This window comes from Natator depressus, chromosome 16, assembly GCF_965152275.1.
Source record: "Natator depressus isolate rNatDep1 chromosome 16, rNatDep2.hap1, whole genome shotgun sequence".
Taxonomy (NCBI): Eukaryota; Metazoa; Chordata; order Testudines; family Cheloniidae; genus Natator; species Natator depressus.
In genome coordinates this window covers 26,363,818-26,380,301 of record NC_134249.1, presented here as the reverse complement: position 1 = coordinate 26,380,301, position 16,484 = coordinate 26,363,818, and the positions used below count along the sequence as shown (strand labels likewise).

Genomic DNA, 16,484 nt, shown 5'->3' with positions numbered 1-16,484 from the left:
CAACTATTTTTTTTTAAATCTTGCGATTAATTGCGATTTTTAAAATAGTTTGACAGCCCTAATCTAGTGCATCTTAGAAACCGTAACAGCACAGGATCAGCAACATTTTGTTCACATTTGAAAGTTATCTTTGCAAGTGTAAGCGATGAAAACTTAATTTTTATTTAAATGAATTTCTGAGAAACTGATGGCACTGTCCTAGAAATATGGGCTTACTTTTTACTAATTCAGTTCCTTAAGGTGAGTGGTGAGAAATTATAGCAATGTTTCACAATTTATTAACATCCTGGTCACAGGATGCTAATAAGTTATAACTTGTCTCCATGAAGAGGCTTGTCTCAGTAGCCTCTCTACCATTTTTTTATCTTTATCTGGTAGAAGCTCTTACCAGACATGAAAAGTGTACCATATTTGTTGGCATGAAAATATGTATATTTTCATATCATTTACCACTTGAAGAGATTTTTTTAAGACTTCCCAGTGAATACATCAGTTGTTAATCTTCTTATTCACATTAATTTATTTTCTATTTATTATTACTAAATAACTTTTTTTTCTATTTTAAACAGATTTTAGAAGTTCATTTGTAGAAGAAAAATTATCCAAAAATAAAGAATGATGAAGGCAGCAAGATTAACTTGCTTATTACTAATTGCAGTCATTGGAGTGACTGCTAGCAAGACACAGGAATTTGAAAGCAGTGATGAGGGCACAGAGCAAGAATTCATTTACATGAACAGGTATAAGCGGTCCAGCGACACACAGGACAAGTGCACTTACACCTTTATTGTACCTCAGCAGAAAGTGACAGGTGCCATTTGTGTTAATTCAAAGGAGCCTGAGGTTCTTCTTGAAAACCGGGTAAATAAGCAAGAATTAGAGCTGCTTAACAATGAACTTCTAAAGCAAAAGAGACAAATAGAAACTCTTCAGCAATTGGTGGAGGTGGATGGTGGGATTGTTAATGAGGTTAAACTTTTACGAAAAGAAAGTCGGAATATGAACTCTCGTGTCACGCAACTTTATATGCAGCTGCTACATGAAATTATTCGAAAACGGGACAATGCATTAGAACTTTCCCAACTTGAAAATAAGATATTGAACCAAACTGCTGATATGTTGCAACTTGCAAACAAATACAAGGACCTAGAGTACAAATATCAACATTTGGTGTCAATTGCCAATAACCAGTCTATAATTATTGCAGAGCTAGAAGAACATTGTCAAAGAATGCCATCCATTAAGCCAATACCCCAACCTCCCCAACCACCAAACAGAATGTATCAGCCTCCTACTTACAATCGCATTATTAACCAAATAGCTACCAATGAGATTCAGAGTGATCAGAATTTAAAGGTTCTACCACCTAATCTACCAACCATGCCACCAGTTACTAGCAGTCCAACTTCAACTGATAAACCATCTGGTAAGTTATTTTATTGGCATGTCTAAATGATATCTATTTTAATATGCAGTGACTAACAGCACATTTTCCAGAGGTGGAGATATCATACTTAGGTCTCAAAGATGCAGACAGAGGTAAGTAGCACGTAACATATTTAGCAAATGATAATGCAAAAGTTTGAGGGTGAACTGGTTCAGATTCACCCCAGATGAGACTGAGGTTATGTTGGTGGACTTGGTGCACCTGCTAGGAGAACTGGCAGAGGTACGATGAGTCCTTCTATTAAGGGAATTTGTCTGCCTTTTGTTATTGCCTTCCCAACCTTGGAGTCTGCCTGGACTTGGTGTAGTTTTGCAAATGTTAGGTAGTGGCAGTGCCCCAGTGTGCTTTAATATTTATGCTTGACCAGGAGATTCCATCCTCTTCTTTCAAATACAGAAATCCTGCTGCAGTAAGCAACATTTTGTCCCCCTGAAATTGGATTGTTGCAATACTCTCCGCACAAGAGCATTCAAAAACTTCAGCTACTTCAGCAGCTGAATTTTAAGGGTGTTTCTTACAGGAAGCACAGTACTTCGTGTTTTGTGAGCTCCACTGGCTCCCAGTTTGTTTTGGGTTCAATTTAATATATTTACTGTGATGTAAAAAACCTGAAACAGGCTGGGTCCAGGATAACTCAAGATACCTGTGTCTGCCATGCAATATCAATGTAGCTGAGATAATGTGAGAGATATTCAAGCTAACACCTCCTTTATTGCAGGGATGCTGTTGGCAGGGCCTTCATATTCACAAGTCCTAGACTGAGGAATTTGCTTCCAACTTTGGCTTGCCACAGCTTGAATTTGCTCATTTGTACTCTCAGGCTTTTTCCAAGGAGGAAAAGGATGAAGAGTTGGTGAACGAGCGGGAGAGTTTTCTGAAGAATTGTGATGGGGGGGGGGAGGGGGTTTATTATATTTCTTAGTCCTTGGTCTGCAATGTTGTTCTAAGGTTACATTATGTGTGAAAAGGGTGTGCACATTTTAAAAACTGAAATCCATCAATTAACAAACAGTGAAAGGCTGTGTCTGTCCTGGATGTACTGGCCAGTTGGGGCTGGATCCAAAGCTCATTAAAGACTTCCAGTGAATCAAATGGACTTTGGATCTGGCCTGTTAAACACCTGTTCAACACAAACTTTGCTTTTCTGCTGCTATTATGTTATCACTCTAGAAATATAAAATGGCAATAGGTCAGTTCACTTCAAATACTGTTTTTATGGTTTCAATTTTTTCCATTATAAACTCCTCATTTCCATGGTTTAGAACTGTGCCATAAACCTCAGCTCCAGACTAAAACATGACATACAAGGTATTACCTGTGAGCAATCAAAACATGAAAAAAACCCAACCCAGCTAAAACACTGTTTTCAAATTATAGTTGGGGGGGAGTCAGTTTCTAAAACTTTGGCCTCATACTGTTTCTCAAATTGTTTCATGTATTGCAGTTTCTAGGAGTAGAATAAGATGAGGAGGACATATCCAGTTTAACTGTTGTGCTTCCGGATTATTTACTTTTAGGTCAAAATTAGAGTTACTTAGAGAGATTCTCATTTTAGTGCTCCAAGATTATTGTTAATTCTATTAACCTGATTATTTATTATTTGTTAATTTATTTTACATTTAGAACACAAAGAGAAAAAAGTGATTATTTTGAGTTCTAGGCACCTTTGATGTAATTTTAAAATACAAGCAATATAATAAAACCCAGTAGCCTTCCCAAAGCAGAAAAATAAGTAAAGAACTAACCAAAACCAACAATCAAATTAAAGAACACCAAAACTAGACCCTAACGCCTCCTACAAAAACCAGCCTTTATCAAATGCTTACTTCCCCAAAAGCCTAGGTTATGAGATGGCCTTGTAATGTGCCCTGACGGTCACCATTTTGTTAAACACCAACAGCATAACTGGTTTTGTACAAGTCACAAATAAAGATTAAGGGCAGGGAAGATATTTCAAAAGTGCCTATGGAATTTAGGAGCACAAGTCCCATTGGCTATCAATGGGGCTTGCGCTCTGAAATCCCTTAGGTGTTTTTGAAAATCTCCCTCTTGATCCCTACTTCATGGAGCTCAGTTTAAATCCCTGAACTCTTAATGGGTCAAAAGCTGTTTCCCCCTTGCCATTTTTAATTTACAAGCATAAATCGGAGCAATGCCAAATGTTGTCAAAAGTGTTCTTGCACCTGAATTTTGACTGTCCCTCAAGGGCAGATCTCTTTGTTTCTCTGCACAATGCCTAGACAATTGAGTGGGAACAGTGTGCTCCTTTTATGACCTTTAACTCACTGACACTTGCCAATGACACTGCTACACATTCAGGGCTAAACTGTGGCTTTTCCATAAGCCCTGAGCAAGAGGTAGCACACAGCTCTGCTACCTCAGGAGGAGACCAGTAACTAGATTCTGTCTTAAAGTTAAAGTCTGGTGCCCAGTAAGTAAGAGACCTTTGATCTCCTCTTGCTCTAGTCATAAATCCTTGAGTTCACTGAAAGCCTCCAGACATTTACATTTTCATAAGTTATTATTGATTTTGCTTGCCTTGGTTTTTGGTCACTCAAATTGAGACATATAAAAGGGGCCTGATCTTCAAAGCATGGGTGCTCAGCTCTTTCTTTAAAAAAGTGAGGCCCCTCTTAAGTGTCTAAAGTTGTGTAGCCAAAAACTGAGGTATAACAATAGGTGCTTATTACACCCATTCCATAAATCTTTCCAACATTTGCTGGATGGTCTTGTCAAACCTCTCAGATGATCAGGTACTCTCCAGATTAAACTGACTTTTATTTATTTTAGGAAATAATTGGTATGAATAAGGTGGAGAGTCATTTTAAAATTTACTTCTAACAACATTTTCCCACACATCATATATTCTTAAAGTGAGCTCAAAGGGGAATGACGCTAATAGCTATGCAGTGTAGTTGTGGCTGTGTTGGTCCCAGGATATTGGAGACACGAGGCGGTTGAGGTAATAGCTTTTATTGGCCAAGCTTTTCTCTGTCAGCAAAAGACGCTGATTCAATAAAACATATTACCTCATCCACCTTGTCTCTCAGCTAGTATACACTTCACCAGAAAATATTACACTAAAATTCTATGGGGAAATCAGTATTGGTTCATTACGCATTTATCTTTTTGTGCAACTACTTGGGGACAGTCTTATTAAAGAGTGAGTCTGGCATTTAGACCTCAAAATATCACACACCACAGGGGAAGACTCTTGCAGCAAGGAAAGTCTTCAGCAGCTGCCTGGTACCAGACCTCTTCCCCCGCAACAGGGAGCTGCTGGATTATTTTGTTGCTGCAGGGAAAGACTATGGCAGCGGGGAAAGGCTCTGACAGCTCCTCACCGCCAAGCCTTTTCCTGTTGCCTGCCGCCACCAGAGCCTCTCACTGACACGTGCAGCTACACACCGCAATGTGGCACAGTCTGCCTTTCACTATAGCCGTAGCTACACATACCGTACACACCGCCACAAGCGGTGTGCAGCATACACATAGCCATAGGAAACCGAGTATAGCCGGGAAAGGCCAAATAGTCCCATTTCTCCAGGAAATTAGAAAAAACTGTTCGGCACAAGGGAGTGTGAACACCAGATCTGATGTCCATATTAGTACAAAAACTTAATGACCAGCGGTGCTGCATATATACCCAGCTAATCCTTCTGGCTGCACTAGTGTGTTCTCTACCTATGAAGATGATGCACTCCACACTGAAAAAAATTCAAAATTCAAAATCAGGTCATTGTGAATTCTGGCATTCAGTAATCCACAATGGTTTGCTTAGGAAAAGATGTATAACTCTTAAATTGGCCAACTTTGTTTCATCTCTTACAATTATACCATTAACCTCTATCCAGCCGTTACCTTCTATTGGCAAGTGAGAATGAGAATGTGTTGAATCAGATATGCACTAGAATAGTAACAGGCAACATGGTATCCTTTTCCAGCTCTGCTGTCTTTCACAAAATTCAAGCTGATTCTTGGGTACAATAAATCTAGCTGGAGAAAATGCACATCTGTGTAGATGCCTCTCTAGATTACTGAATTACTGAGTGGGATATCTGATGCAAGCATGTTCACTACAGAAATGGTGCACTGCACTAACATTAAATCAGAGAAACCTGTAATAGAGTTTCAGGTACTAAAACGATGTACAAAAAAAAGAGAAAGCTTAACTAATAAATACAACCCTCAGAGATCATGACAAATGACTACAGACAGGATAAAAGTAACCAATTCAAAAACTCCTACTCCAACATACCAATTCAAAAACTCCTACTTATGAAAGGAGTTATTGATTAAGAAATTCCAGCTAAGACTTACACTCAGGTAGAACTACCTTCTAGAAATTTGTGCAGTTCAGTTGCCTACATTTCCATTTGGCTCAAGGAACAAGCGCATTGTTGATGCATGGAACATTTTCAATCCTAGTTTCCAATTTTCCCAAAAGATTACTGGACGTTGTTAAAGACAGACACGATACAGACTAGTATGCATCAAGTCTTGTTTATGTGACAACAGGGCAGAAGACTACAAAGTAGAAATAGATATATATCATATGATTACTTTTCTTAGTTAAAAATTGAAAGACTAAAGTGCCCTTGTTCAATGGAAACTGTTCTTAATAGTGCTGGCAAAGGGAAAGCTACAGATCCTATAACATAAATTTTCAGATTTCAGAGATTCTCTCTTTTATCAGCAAAAGAAGGGGAGCCGGGGTGGCAGCAAAGGATTCATCATCCTGCACAAGAAGACATAAATCAGTTGGCAAGTCTTGGCTGGAGTTAAAATAAATTAGGATGCACAATTAAAGTCTCAGTGAATTAGAATCTTCTGAGCTCTGTCCAAATGAATTGGCAGGGGTTGTCAGTTCTAAAGGGAAAGAAAGTTGCCAATGTGAGCTAGGAAGATTTAGAAGAAATGGTACAGTATAGTTAGACCGCTCCCCATTCCTTCCCTTCAGTTTTTACATGCTAGACAAATAGCTCACTTCCCTGGGAATGCATCTGATGAAGTGAGCTGTAGCTCACGAAAGCTTATGCTCAAATAAATTGGTTAGTCTCTAAGGTGCCACAAGTCCTCCTTTTCTTTTTCCCTGGAAAAGATTTTTCTGATTGGCACAACTTTGATTTCCAAGTTGGATACTGGAAATGAAATAAGACTAGAGGAACTCTTCTATCCACTTTATATAACATGCCTTCCCAGCCCAGAACCTAGATTCCACCCCCTAAAGCTTCCTTTCAGTGTTACCTCAGAATTCAAACTGCAACACAGTAGCTAACCATATTAACTTATGCGCTGTATTATTAATACTTCAACCTTAATTAAATTACATTTTTCTGAAATAATTAACTAATGTGACATAAAGTCTGTCTCTTTCCAAGTATGCTCTGTAGGATATGATATTGACCCCCTGTAGGTGAGATAATATTAAATCACTCGCGATAATATGGGGTGCCTAAATTGTATTAATATAGGCTCCTTTTTAAATAGTATTCTTAAAAACAAAAATCCAAACATTTTCTGTTAGTTCTCAAAGCTCCCTGGTTTGGGCTATTCAGTGACTTCTTGTCAAATGATCCCGCAAAATCTTAATCTTTGAATAATTATACAGATAAACTCAGTTTCTAAAAATTACAGTTTGGGGAACTGGTAACAGAGACATAATTTTTCATCTCTACTTCACCTCCTTCAATTCAGGCGAGGGGCCCAATTTTCCCCCTTCAGTATATGAGTAACTGACCTCAGTGGGCCTCAAATTACCAGCGATTAAAAGTGGTCATTGTTTAGTAGCTGTTCAATGGTCTCTCTGAAACATAAATTGATAGTTTGTTCACTAGGAATTAGACTGAGATGTCTACATCACATCACATAAATCCACCACCTTTCCAGGCAACCTGTGTGAGGCAATGTTATCCACTGAGTAAACAGGTCAACTAGGTTGGGAGTCAGGAGACCTGGCTCTCTTCCTAGATCTGTTGCTGACCTGCTGTGTGACTTTAGTCAAGTCGCTTTACCTCTCTGCACCTCAGTATACCCTTCTGAAAAACAGGAATAGTGATACCCTACATTTGTATAGCATGCGGAGATCTCTGGAGGAAAAGTGCTGTATAAGAGATAAGTATAGGCATATTATATATTAACAAATAGACCATCGACTAGATGCTATGGATATTGATCTGTCTTTTAACCTTAGCAGTAGCCCCCTCCTCCTAAGTGCTGAGGAAGCTTGCGCTATTGTTGCCATGCTGTACCTGTATTGCGGATAAACAGTAGACTTCAGTCTGCATGGTGGTTAATCCAGTAATTTTCATCAGTATAACATTTAATTGTTTAAAAAATATCTGAATAATTACACAACTCCCGGGCTGAATCAAAAATATGTCCAGCTTCCACAAGCGACAAACAAACAAGGCTGTACAGACCACACACTGAAAATGTTTCCTTTGCTCCACATGAAACTTTATTATGATTGATGTGTATCCACATCTGTCCCATTCAAAATTAATATACCCAGGCATGTGAACTGGAGAGGCTTATGGGTGTCAGGAAAATCCCACCAATCATCTCTTGATTCTATGTATCATACACACATAATTACTATGTGCAGGAGAGAGTTTGTAGTAGAAGATAGTGCAAATATTACTGAGGTTGTCAGATCTTTAGGGTAGGAACTGTCTTTTTGTTCTGTTTGTACAGCGCCTAGCACAACCAGACCATGCTCCCTGACTACAGCCACTATGTTACAAATAAATAATAATAAATATTACTCTATGACATAATAAAGCAATCACTATTTTAAAATGTTTTGCTAATAATATTTTAAAAGCTCTTAAGAAACATGGCTTTACCACGCCAAAATGAGATTAAAAATGTAAGCTGAGCATTTTTCTATATTCATATAACTCAGCCAAAGTGTGGTTTCTATAAAATAGAAAGGCATTATCCCTTTATAGTTTCAGTACTATGTCATAAATATAATAGGAACATTTGAAGTTCTGGGCTGTATTTCAACATCATGGTCTGTTTTTAGCGCCTAACAAATCCCAAGAGAGGATAAAAATCAATGCATGCATAACGAACAGCACTGGCAGAATGTATCACAAAAACAACATGAAGATATTGGTGTATCATACAATGAAGCACTTCTAGAGAAAGAATGCTCACAAATCCCAGTCTAAAAATGTACAAACATATCTGGAGTGCAATCATTTGAAAGACATGAGTTTTATCATGAACAAATTAATTTGTGTGGATAGGATTAGGTGCTTTCATTCATGCATTTGCCAAAATGTGTTACTTTATTATAAAGCATTTTGCTGAAAGTTGCCCCTGAAGCTTTTGCTGTCTGGTTCTATGTGAAAATAAAATTAAAATAATTGAGATATTCTGTTTTAATTCCTGAAAGAGTGATTTGTCATTGTAAACATAAAACCCATGAAGCAAAGTTACATCTGGACTTGTTTTCCATGCGCAGCCATAAATGGCAGCAGCTGAACAGGACCAGTTTTCTCCATCCACAGCATATGCAACAAATGTACAACAGTGCGAGATTACACAGCGAACAAGGCAGCAGTCACTGGACCAGCTGGTACGATACCGCACAATGACTAAGCCAAATATTATAATATAATTTTTAATTTACTGCTCATTTATATAAAAATGCAAGTATTTAGGCATTCTGATGCTCAGTGTTGTAATGCCTCATTTAATTAGGAGCCTAAGTCTCATTTTCAGGCTTATGGGAACTACAGTCCTATTTACTGTCAATAGGATTTTGTCTACACTGCAATTAAACACCCGCGGCTGCCCCATGTCAGCTGACTTCGGCTCATGGACTATTTAATTGTAGTGTAAACATTCAGCCTTGGGCTAGAGCTCGAGCTCTGGGATCTGCCTCCTTTGCAGGATCCTAGAGCCTGGCCTCCAGCCCGAGCCTGAACGTCTACACTGCAATTAAACAACCCCTTAATCCCAAACCCCACAAATCCAAGGAAGGTGACATGGGCCAGACCTGGATGTTTAATGGCAGTGTAGACATACCCCAAATGCCTAAATCTCTTTCGAAAATGAGATTAGGCTCCTAAATTTGTTAGGAATTGCAACAGTGAGCATCACAATGCCTGAATACCTTTAAAAATCTGAGTCAAAGTGACTAGATGCTAACAGAAGTTCCCAGAGTAGCTTCTCTCCTGGGCATACCATGAATCCATAGTGAAAGTTCTTGAACATTCAAATACAGTAAATCAATGAAAGGGCTCGACTCTTCTAAGATACAAGTATCTGTTGCAATTCTGTGTAAGAAATCTGCAAACAGGAACACCTTAGTGTCAAAATAAATATCCTCACACTATCCAAAATAATGATAACTATTACATATTCTGTCCAGTGGGTAATTCTAAGTAAGGGTTCAAAACATCCCCGAATGACAGTATGATGAAAACTTCTCCCCTCCTGCTCCTGTTTAAATTAGCTAAAATCCTGAGATACAATCACCATAGAACAGGGAAGGCCAAACTAGGGCGCAGCGGGCTAAGGCAGGCTCCCTGCCTGCTCTGGCCCCATGCCGCTCCCAGAAGCAGATGGTACCACGTCCCTGCAGTCTCTGGGGGAGCGGGGGACAGAGGGCTCCGTGCGCTGCCCTCGCCTGCAGGCAGCGCCCCCGCAGTCCCCGTTGGCCGGGAATGGGGAACTGCGGCCAATGGGCGCTTCGGGGATGGTACCCATAGGCAAGGGCAGCGCACAGTGAAGCCGCCTGCTCCACCCCGCCCCCAGGAGCCGCTAACCTCCTGCTGCACCCCAACCCCCACCCTGAGCTCCCTCCTGCACCCCAGCCACTTGCCCTGAGCCCCCCTTCCTGCACACTGAACCCCCTCCCACACCCTGCACTCCCTCCCACACCCCAACCCCCTGCCTGAGCCCCCTCCTGCACTCCATGCCCCCTCTTGCACCCCAGCCACTTGCCCTGAGCCCCCCTTCCTGCACCCCAGCCACTTGCCCTGAGCCCCCCTTCCTGCACACTGAACCCCCTCCCACACCCTGCACTCCCTCCCACACCCCAACCCCCTGCCCCAGCCCTACAATTTCCCCACCCACATGTGGTCCTCGGGTCAAAAAGTTTGCTCACCCCTGCCATAGAATGTGTTCTGACTGGGGTTTATTGTACAGGGAAGAGATGCCCGCCTTCACTAACCATAAAAACTTCTATCCTGTATTCACATCATGATCACCAGTAAAAACAGCAATTGTCAATACAGCAATGTTGCTTGCTAGTCCCAATGTTAATTGGTTAGAAACTGGTTAATACAAGTTTTCAGCAATAACAGATGTCACCTCTACAAACAAATGAATTAAAATAAAATAAAACTCATTATGTTAATGAACTGTACAAGAGAGTGAAAATGAAATCTACTAAATTCTCTACCACTACTTTATAAGACTAATAAATGCTAGCAAAAAGGTGTGAGCTGTAGGTCGGCTTGCCAGTATGAACAGCAGCAGAAGCCTCACTGTTACAAACCAAGATCAGATGGAGACAGAAAATGATGTAACATGTTCCACACCAGGCAACAGACTCTGGAACTCAGGCAAATCTGAAACAACTTAGCACACAGTCTGGAATGTTGACCAGAACTCCTTCATTCCTCCCCATTTGTTAAAATAACACAAAACAACAGTTTCTTGGATTCTTAATTAGCTGTAATATGCAATCCATGTTTATATAAATTGACCAGAATTACAAAATAGATATCCTCACATTACATAAACTGAATGGGACACACACTACAATGGAGAACACACAGCAATCAAAATCAGTAGGTTTAATTTAAAATGGCTCTTCCAGGCAGTCATTTGTACTACTTTTCACACAGTACATAGGAAAAAGAACTGCATGGTCATATATTCTCTCTGTAATAGAGACATATAAAAGGGACAGTTTACCAAAATATTCTGCCTTGTGCAGGCTTTGCAGTGCACCACCTGAAAGAGACACTAATTTTAAACACATGACAAATGAAAACTTGGCCAGCCTATGGTATTTTTAGCATAATCTGTAACATTTACTTTCTGCATGGCTTCCAATGGCCAAAAGTACTTTCATTCATTATCTCCATTCATCAAGTCGCTCTGTGTAACTCAATAATTCTGTTACACTTTTGGGGAGGAAAAGATTATGTCTGGCAAAAGTTATCTGCAGAAACTATGGTAACTAGAACTGCTGTCAGATCTCAAATATGCACCAACCCAGAGGTAGGCAAACTATGGCCCGCGGGACCGTCCTGCCCGGCCCCCGAGATCCTGGCCTGGAAGGCTCGGTAAGCAGCATGGTAAGGAGGCGGTGGCACGCGTGGGGGGGTTGGGTAGGGAGTCCGGGGGGGCAATCAGGGGACAGGGAGCAGGAGGCAGTTAGGGGAGGGGAGTCCCGGGGGACAGTCAGGGGACGGGGGCAGTTGGATGGGGCGCAGGTTCTGGGGCGGTCGGGGAACAGGGGGGGTTGGATAGGGCATGGGAGTCCTGGGGGGCCTGTCACGGGGTGGGCATGTGGATAGGTGTTGGGGGGACAGGGAGCGGGGTGGGTTGAATGGGGGTGGGGTCCCGGGGGCGGTTAGGGGCGGGGGGTTCCAGGAGGGAGCAGTCAGGGGACAAGGACCAGGGGGGTTGGATGGGTCAGGTGTTCTGAGGGGGACAATCAGGAGGCGGGAAGTTTGAGGAGGCGAATAGGGGGCAGGGGCCAGACTGTTTCGGGGGCACAGCCTTCCCTACCCAGCCCTCCATACAGTTTTGCACCCCGATGTGGCCCTCGGGCCAAAAAGTTTGCCCACCCCTGGTCTAGATCAGGGGTGGGCAAACTTTTTGACCCGAGGGCCACATCTGAGTATGAAAATTGTATGGTGAGCCATGAATGCTCATGAAATTGGGGGTTAGGGAGTAGGAGGGGGTGAGGGCTCCAGCTGGGGGTGTGGGCTCTGGGGTGGGGCCAGAAATGAGGAGTTCAGGATGCGGGAGGGGGCTCTGGGCTGGGGTGCGAGGGGGGGGGTGAGGGCTCAAGATGAAGGGTTGGGGGTGCAGGAGGGGGCTCTGGGCTGAGACCAAGGGGTTTGGAGAATGGGAGGGGGATCAGCGGTGGTGCAGGGGTTTGGGGATGGGAGGGGGTCAGGGGTGCAGGCTCTGGGGAGCGCTTACCTCAAGCAGCTCCCAGAAGCAGCGGCATGTCCCCGCTCCTGCTTCTATGCATAGGGGCAGCCAGGCGGCTCTGTGCGCTACCCAGTCCTCAGGTGCCACCCCTGCAGCTCCCATTGGCTGTGGTTCCCAGCCGATGGGAGCTGCGGGGGCAGTGCTTGAGGCAGGTGCAGCACCCCCTGGCTGCCCCCTATGCATAGCAGCAGGAGGGGGGACATGCTGCTGCTGCTTCTGGGAGCCGCGCAGAGCGGGCCAAGCCCCCGACCCTGCTCCCTGGCGGAATCTGAAGGGCCGGATTAAAAAGTCTGGAGGGCCGGATGTGGCCCCTGGGCCGTAGTTTGCCCACCCCGATCTAGACCATATTTCATAATCTATAAATGAATCTTAGAACATTCCTAAAGCAGTGATCCGAGATTATCCTTTAATCCACTAACTGCTACTGAACATTAGAGGTTCATTTAGGTAGAACTAGGGATGTAAATATCTGTTTAAAAAGTTAACTGTTTAAACTATTAAAATATCGTTTAAACAGTTAACCAATTAAAGGGAGGGGCTGGGGCCTCTGTGGCTGGGGTTGCTCCAGCTGGCTGGTGCAGCTAAGGCTGGGGTTGGCGGGCCAGCGCAGGGCTGGGACTGCTCCAGCTGGCCAGTGTGCGGGGTCGGGGTCGGCATGGCTGGGGCTGCTCCAGCTGGCCGGCGTGTGGCGCTGGGGTTGACTGGTGTGGCGTTGGCATCGGCCAGCCTGGCACAGGGCAGGTGCCGGCAGACCAGCTCAGGGCTGGAGTTGGCAGGTTGGCCGGCCGGCGTGGGGCTGAGCTCAGCAGGCTAGTCAGGTGGCCTGGGGCTGGGGTTAGCTGGTTGGCCCAGGGCTAATGGTTAGGGTCGGTTAACTGGTAAGACTAATGCTTACTGTTTAACCGTTTAGTATTTCACATTACTAGATAGAACATATCTGTTGTCATGTCCATCACTATTTCAGCAGAATGACAGAAGAGCAAAAATAGTTCAAAACCACTGCATTTCCCATATCAAACCAAAATCAGGTACATCAGAATAATTAAATGGTAGTAATTAAAAGAAATCATACTAGGGACCTCAGCACTGGCAGATGTTTTGTTGACACACACATTTTTACATCTATTTGAAAGTACATATTTGCATGATCCTAAAATCCCAAGTCTGCAAACTTAAATTAGTGAGACCAAACACATCTTGTTTAGTGAGGTTTTTTTTAATTGCTTTCCCTTTCGTTTGAAACCATAATAAAACTCTCTTTGAGGTAGGAGCTCAAGCTATTTTTGCAGATTAACTGATAACAGTGAAAGAGGAAGCATTATTCTATTCTATTCTATTCAATTCTATTCTATTCAGGTTCTCATACCTTTCTCATCATCTTAGTATCTGAGCTCTTTACAGTGATGTGATTAATCTCTCTCTCATCCTCTTCCCCAGAGAAGTACTATGCGTGCAGAGTACTGTTTGTTGTTTTTTTGTTTAGTTGGGGAGGGATTGTTTGTCTTATGCTCATGATGCTATGTGTTTGTGAAAGAAAGCAAGGTCAAACATTTGTGATGGTCCTTAGTGCCTGTTGAAGTCTGTTCCACAACAGCTCTGAACTCATGTATTTTTCTTTGTTATAAAACTCACTGTATTTAAGGGTTTTTTTTTGTTTTTTTAGAATCAGGGGTTTATTGGTGAAATATAAACTAATAGCAACGGGGTAGTCAGTGAAAGAAAAGAAATGCAGACTGATACAGTCAAACACAGTAAAGTTAAATGTGTTGAACTAGATATTGGAAAGAAACACAATGATGTCTGTCGCCTGCATTTTAACAAAATAAAACACAGATATTAAAACAGAGGGCTGCATCTTCATTTAAGCAGCCAAGAACATGTACTTCTATCTGCAGCAGCAAAGGAAATTGGGCTCAGAAGCAGCATTCTATTCACAGGACTGTGCTGCTGAGGACAAAGGGAAATACAAAAATCAAATAACTTGGACACAGACCAAAAAACCCAAACACCCACTTTAGATTGGATTCTTGAGTATTTACAAAAGGCTTTTTAAAATAACAAAAAGTTCACCTAAACTAAGCTACAATTTATTGAACAAGTGGCACAGACTATCCACTGCTAGTCTACTCGCAGTGAGTTAATACAGGGGATACAATGTAAACTAAGCTAACTCGTTATAATCTTCTTATTTACATGCATACAAAACAATGGCAACAGTCTTTATTACAGAAGTATTTATTCTGTATAAACTTAAAACTATGTTTAATTATAATAGCAACATACAATTTAGCATCATTCCAAAGATGAATGCGTTACTAAATCTTCTCTTTTCTCTCTCAGTCTGGACTCTGAAGGTATCACTGACTTGAGTGTCTTGTTAATTTAACTTTTCCGCTTTTTGGCAAAAATATGAGCACAGTAGCAAAGCTACTAGAGATGACTGTCTAAAGATTTCCGAAAACAATGCTGTACACATTCTATCTAGGTTCTTATACCGGACCGATTAGGGAGGAATCTGAGTATTTTCACATTGAGAACATTTTCTTTGAGCTAGAAACTTTTTTAAAAAGTCTTATCTCTTAAAAATAGCTGCTTTATGGCCTCCATACCTGAAACCAATGTGTTGCACTACAGCAAATGGGGTAGCTTTCTTTCTCCTCTGTGTATGGAGTATATCACACCACATTTTTGATCCATTAACTGTTTTTTGCTTGCCTTCAGATATCAGTGTGACAATGCTAATGTCTATAATGGTTTATTATATTGCTGAGTCTACTGTTGATCTTCAAGCCAATGTTATTTTTGGGTGCAGCTCAGCTGGAAAATCCCCATCCAGAATAGAAGCCAAAGTCAATTTGACTCTTTTGTTACTAAAAGGAAAAAGATCTGTCTACTACATAGCTCAGTTCTGGCTTCTTTACAAATGTTGATCAAACATTCTTGTACTATAATACTCCCTCAGTTGCCTTAAAAATTGATCCGGACCAGTTACTTACTGATAACAGTTTTATCATTTCCTTCTATCAGCTCACTCACTATAACCATAGCAACTGAACAAAGCTGCCCATGCAGCCATTTCTAATATGGCCACCATCATGTTATGCAGGCACCAAAATGTTCAAATTCAAAATATAGTTACTAAGTAAGTGGATCCTGAATTCATGAATGTTTCTGATTTTCTTTTTGCAACATTCCTAGGTGTTCAGATGGGCCTAGTTAGCTTACACTGAATTTTTGGAAAAGGATCAACAACAAAATCCAGAATTCTACTGGGCACTTTTTACCAATCAAATTTTTTTCCTTCCTGGGCACTCAGATGCTGCTCCCTTAGGAAATCAGATAACATGTTAAAGGAATGACAATCTTTCCACACAGGATATTTTTTAAATCTATTTTTGTTTTACTTTACAGTCTGTTATATATTTCCAGACATTCATTATCCTGAGATTGCTCTCAAATGTTTTTACTATATAGATTTTGTCTTTAAACGTTAATTTAAAAAGTAAAAGTAAAGTTTTTTCTGTATTTAACAGCTATTTCCCTTATTTTGTTTTTTAGATACTTCTGAAAATTGCAACTATAGTTTTTAAGTTACACAGAAACAAATGGAGTTGTGCTCTTAGGTCACTTAGATGATTTTGAAAATTGTAGCCTGTATAAAGGGCACCAGGCTTTGGGGTGTATGCACGCATTCCAGTGTGTCTGTTGCAACTCTTTGGCCATTTAAAACATGGAGCTGTAGCTGCAGGCAAATGGCTAGTACAAGCATGTAACCTATAAGAAACCAGGTTTAAGGCTTCTTTCCTCTAGGGCTGGGGCAGCAAACAGGAAGAACCCTGAGTCA

At 41.5% G+C, this 16,484-nt stretch overlaps 2 protein-coding genes across 5 annotated transcripts in view; one reads left to right on the top strand and one right to left on the bottom strand.

Annotated features, from left to right (window-relative positions):
* The window catches only part of RALGPS1 (Ral GEF with PH domain and SH3 binding motif 1), a 394,814-nt gene that overhangs the window by 186,221 nt on the left and 192,109 nt on the right, over positions 1 to 16,484 (bottom strand). The gene's annotated exons all lie outside the window — the stretch shown is intronic.
* ANGPTL2 (angiopoietin like 2) overlaps positions 1 to 16,484 on the top strand; it is a 41,463-nt gene that overhangs the window by 20,741 nt on the left and 4,238 nt on the right. For both annotated transcript variants that reach the window (XM_074973521.1, XM_074973520.1), the window contains exon 2: positions 570 to 1,426. In XM_074973521.1, coding sequence (XP_074829622.1) covers positions 616 to 1,426 — 811 coding nt within the window. In that variant the 5' untranslated portion in view covers positions 570 to 615. The remainder of the gene's footprint in view (positions 1 to 569; positions 1,427 to 16,484) is intronic.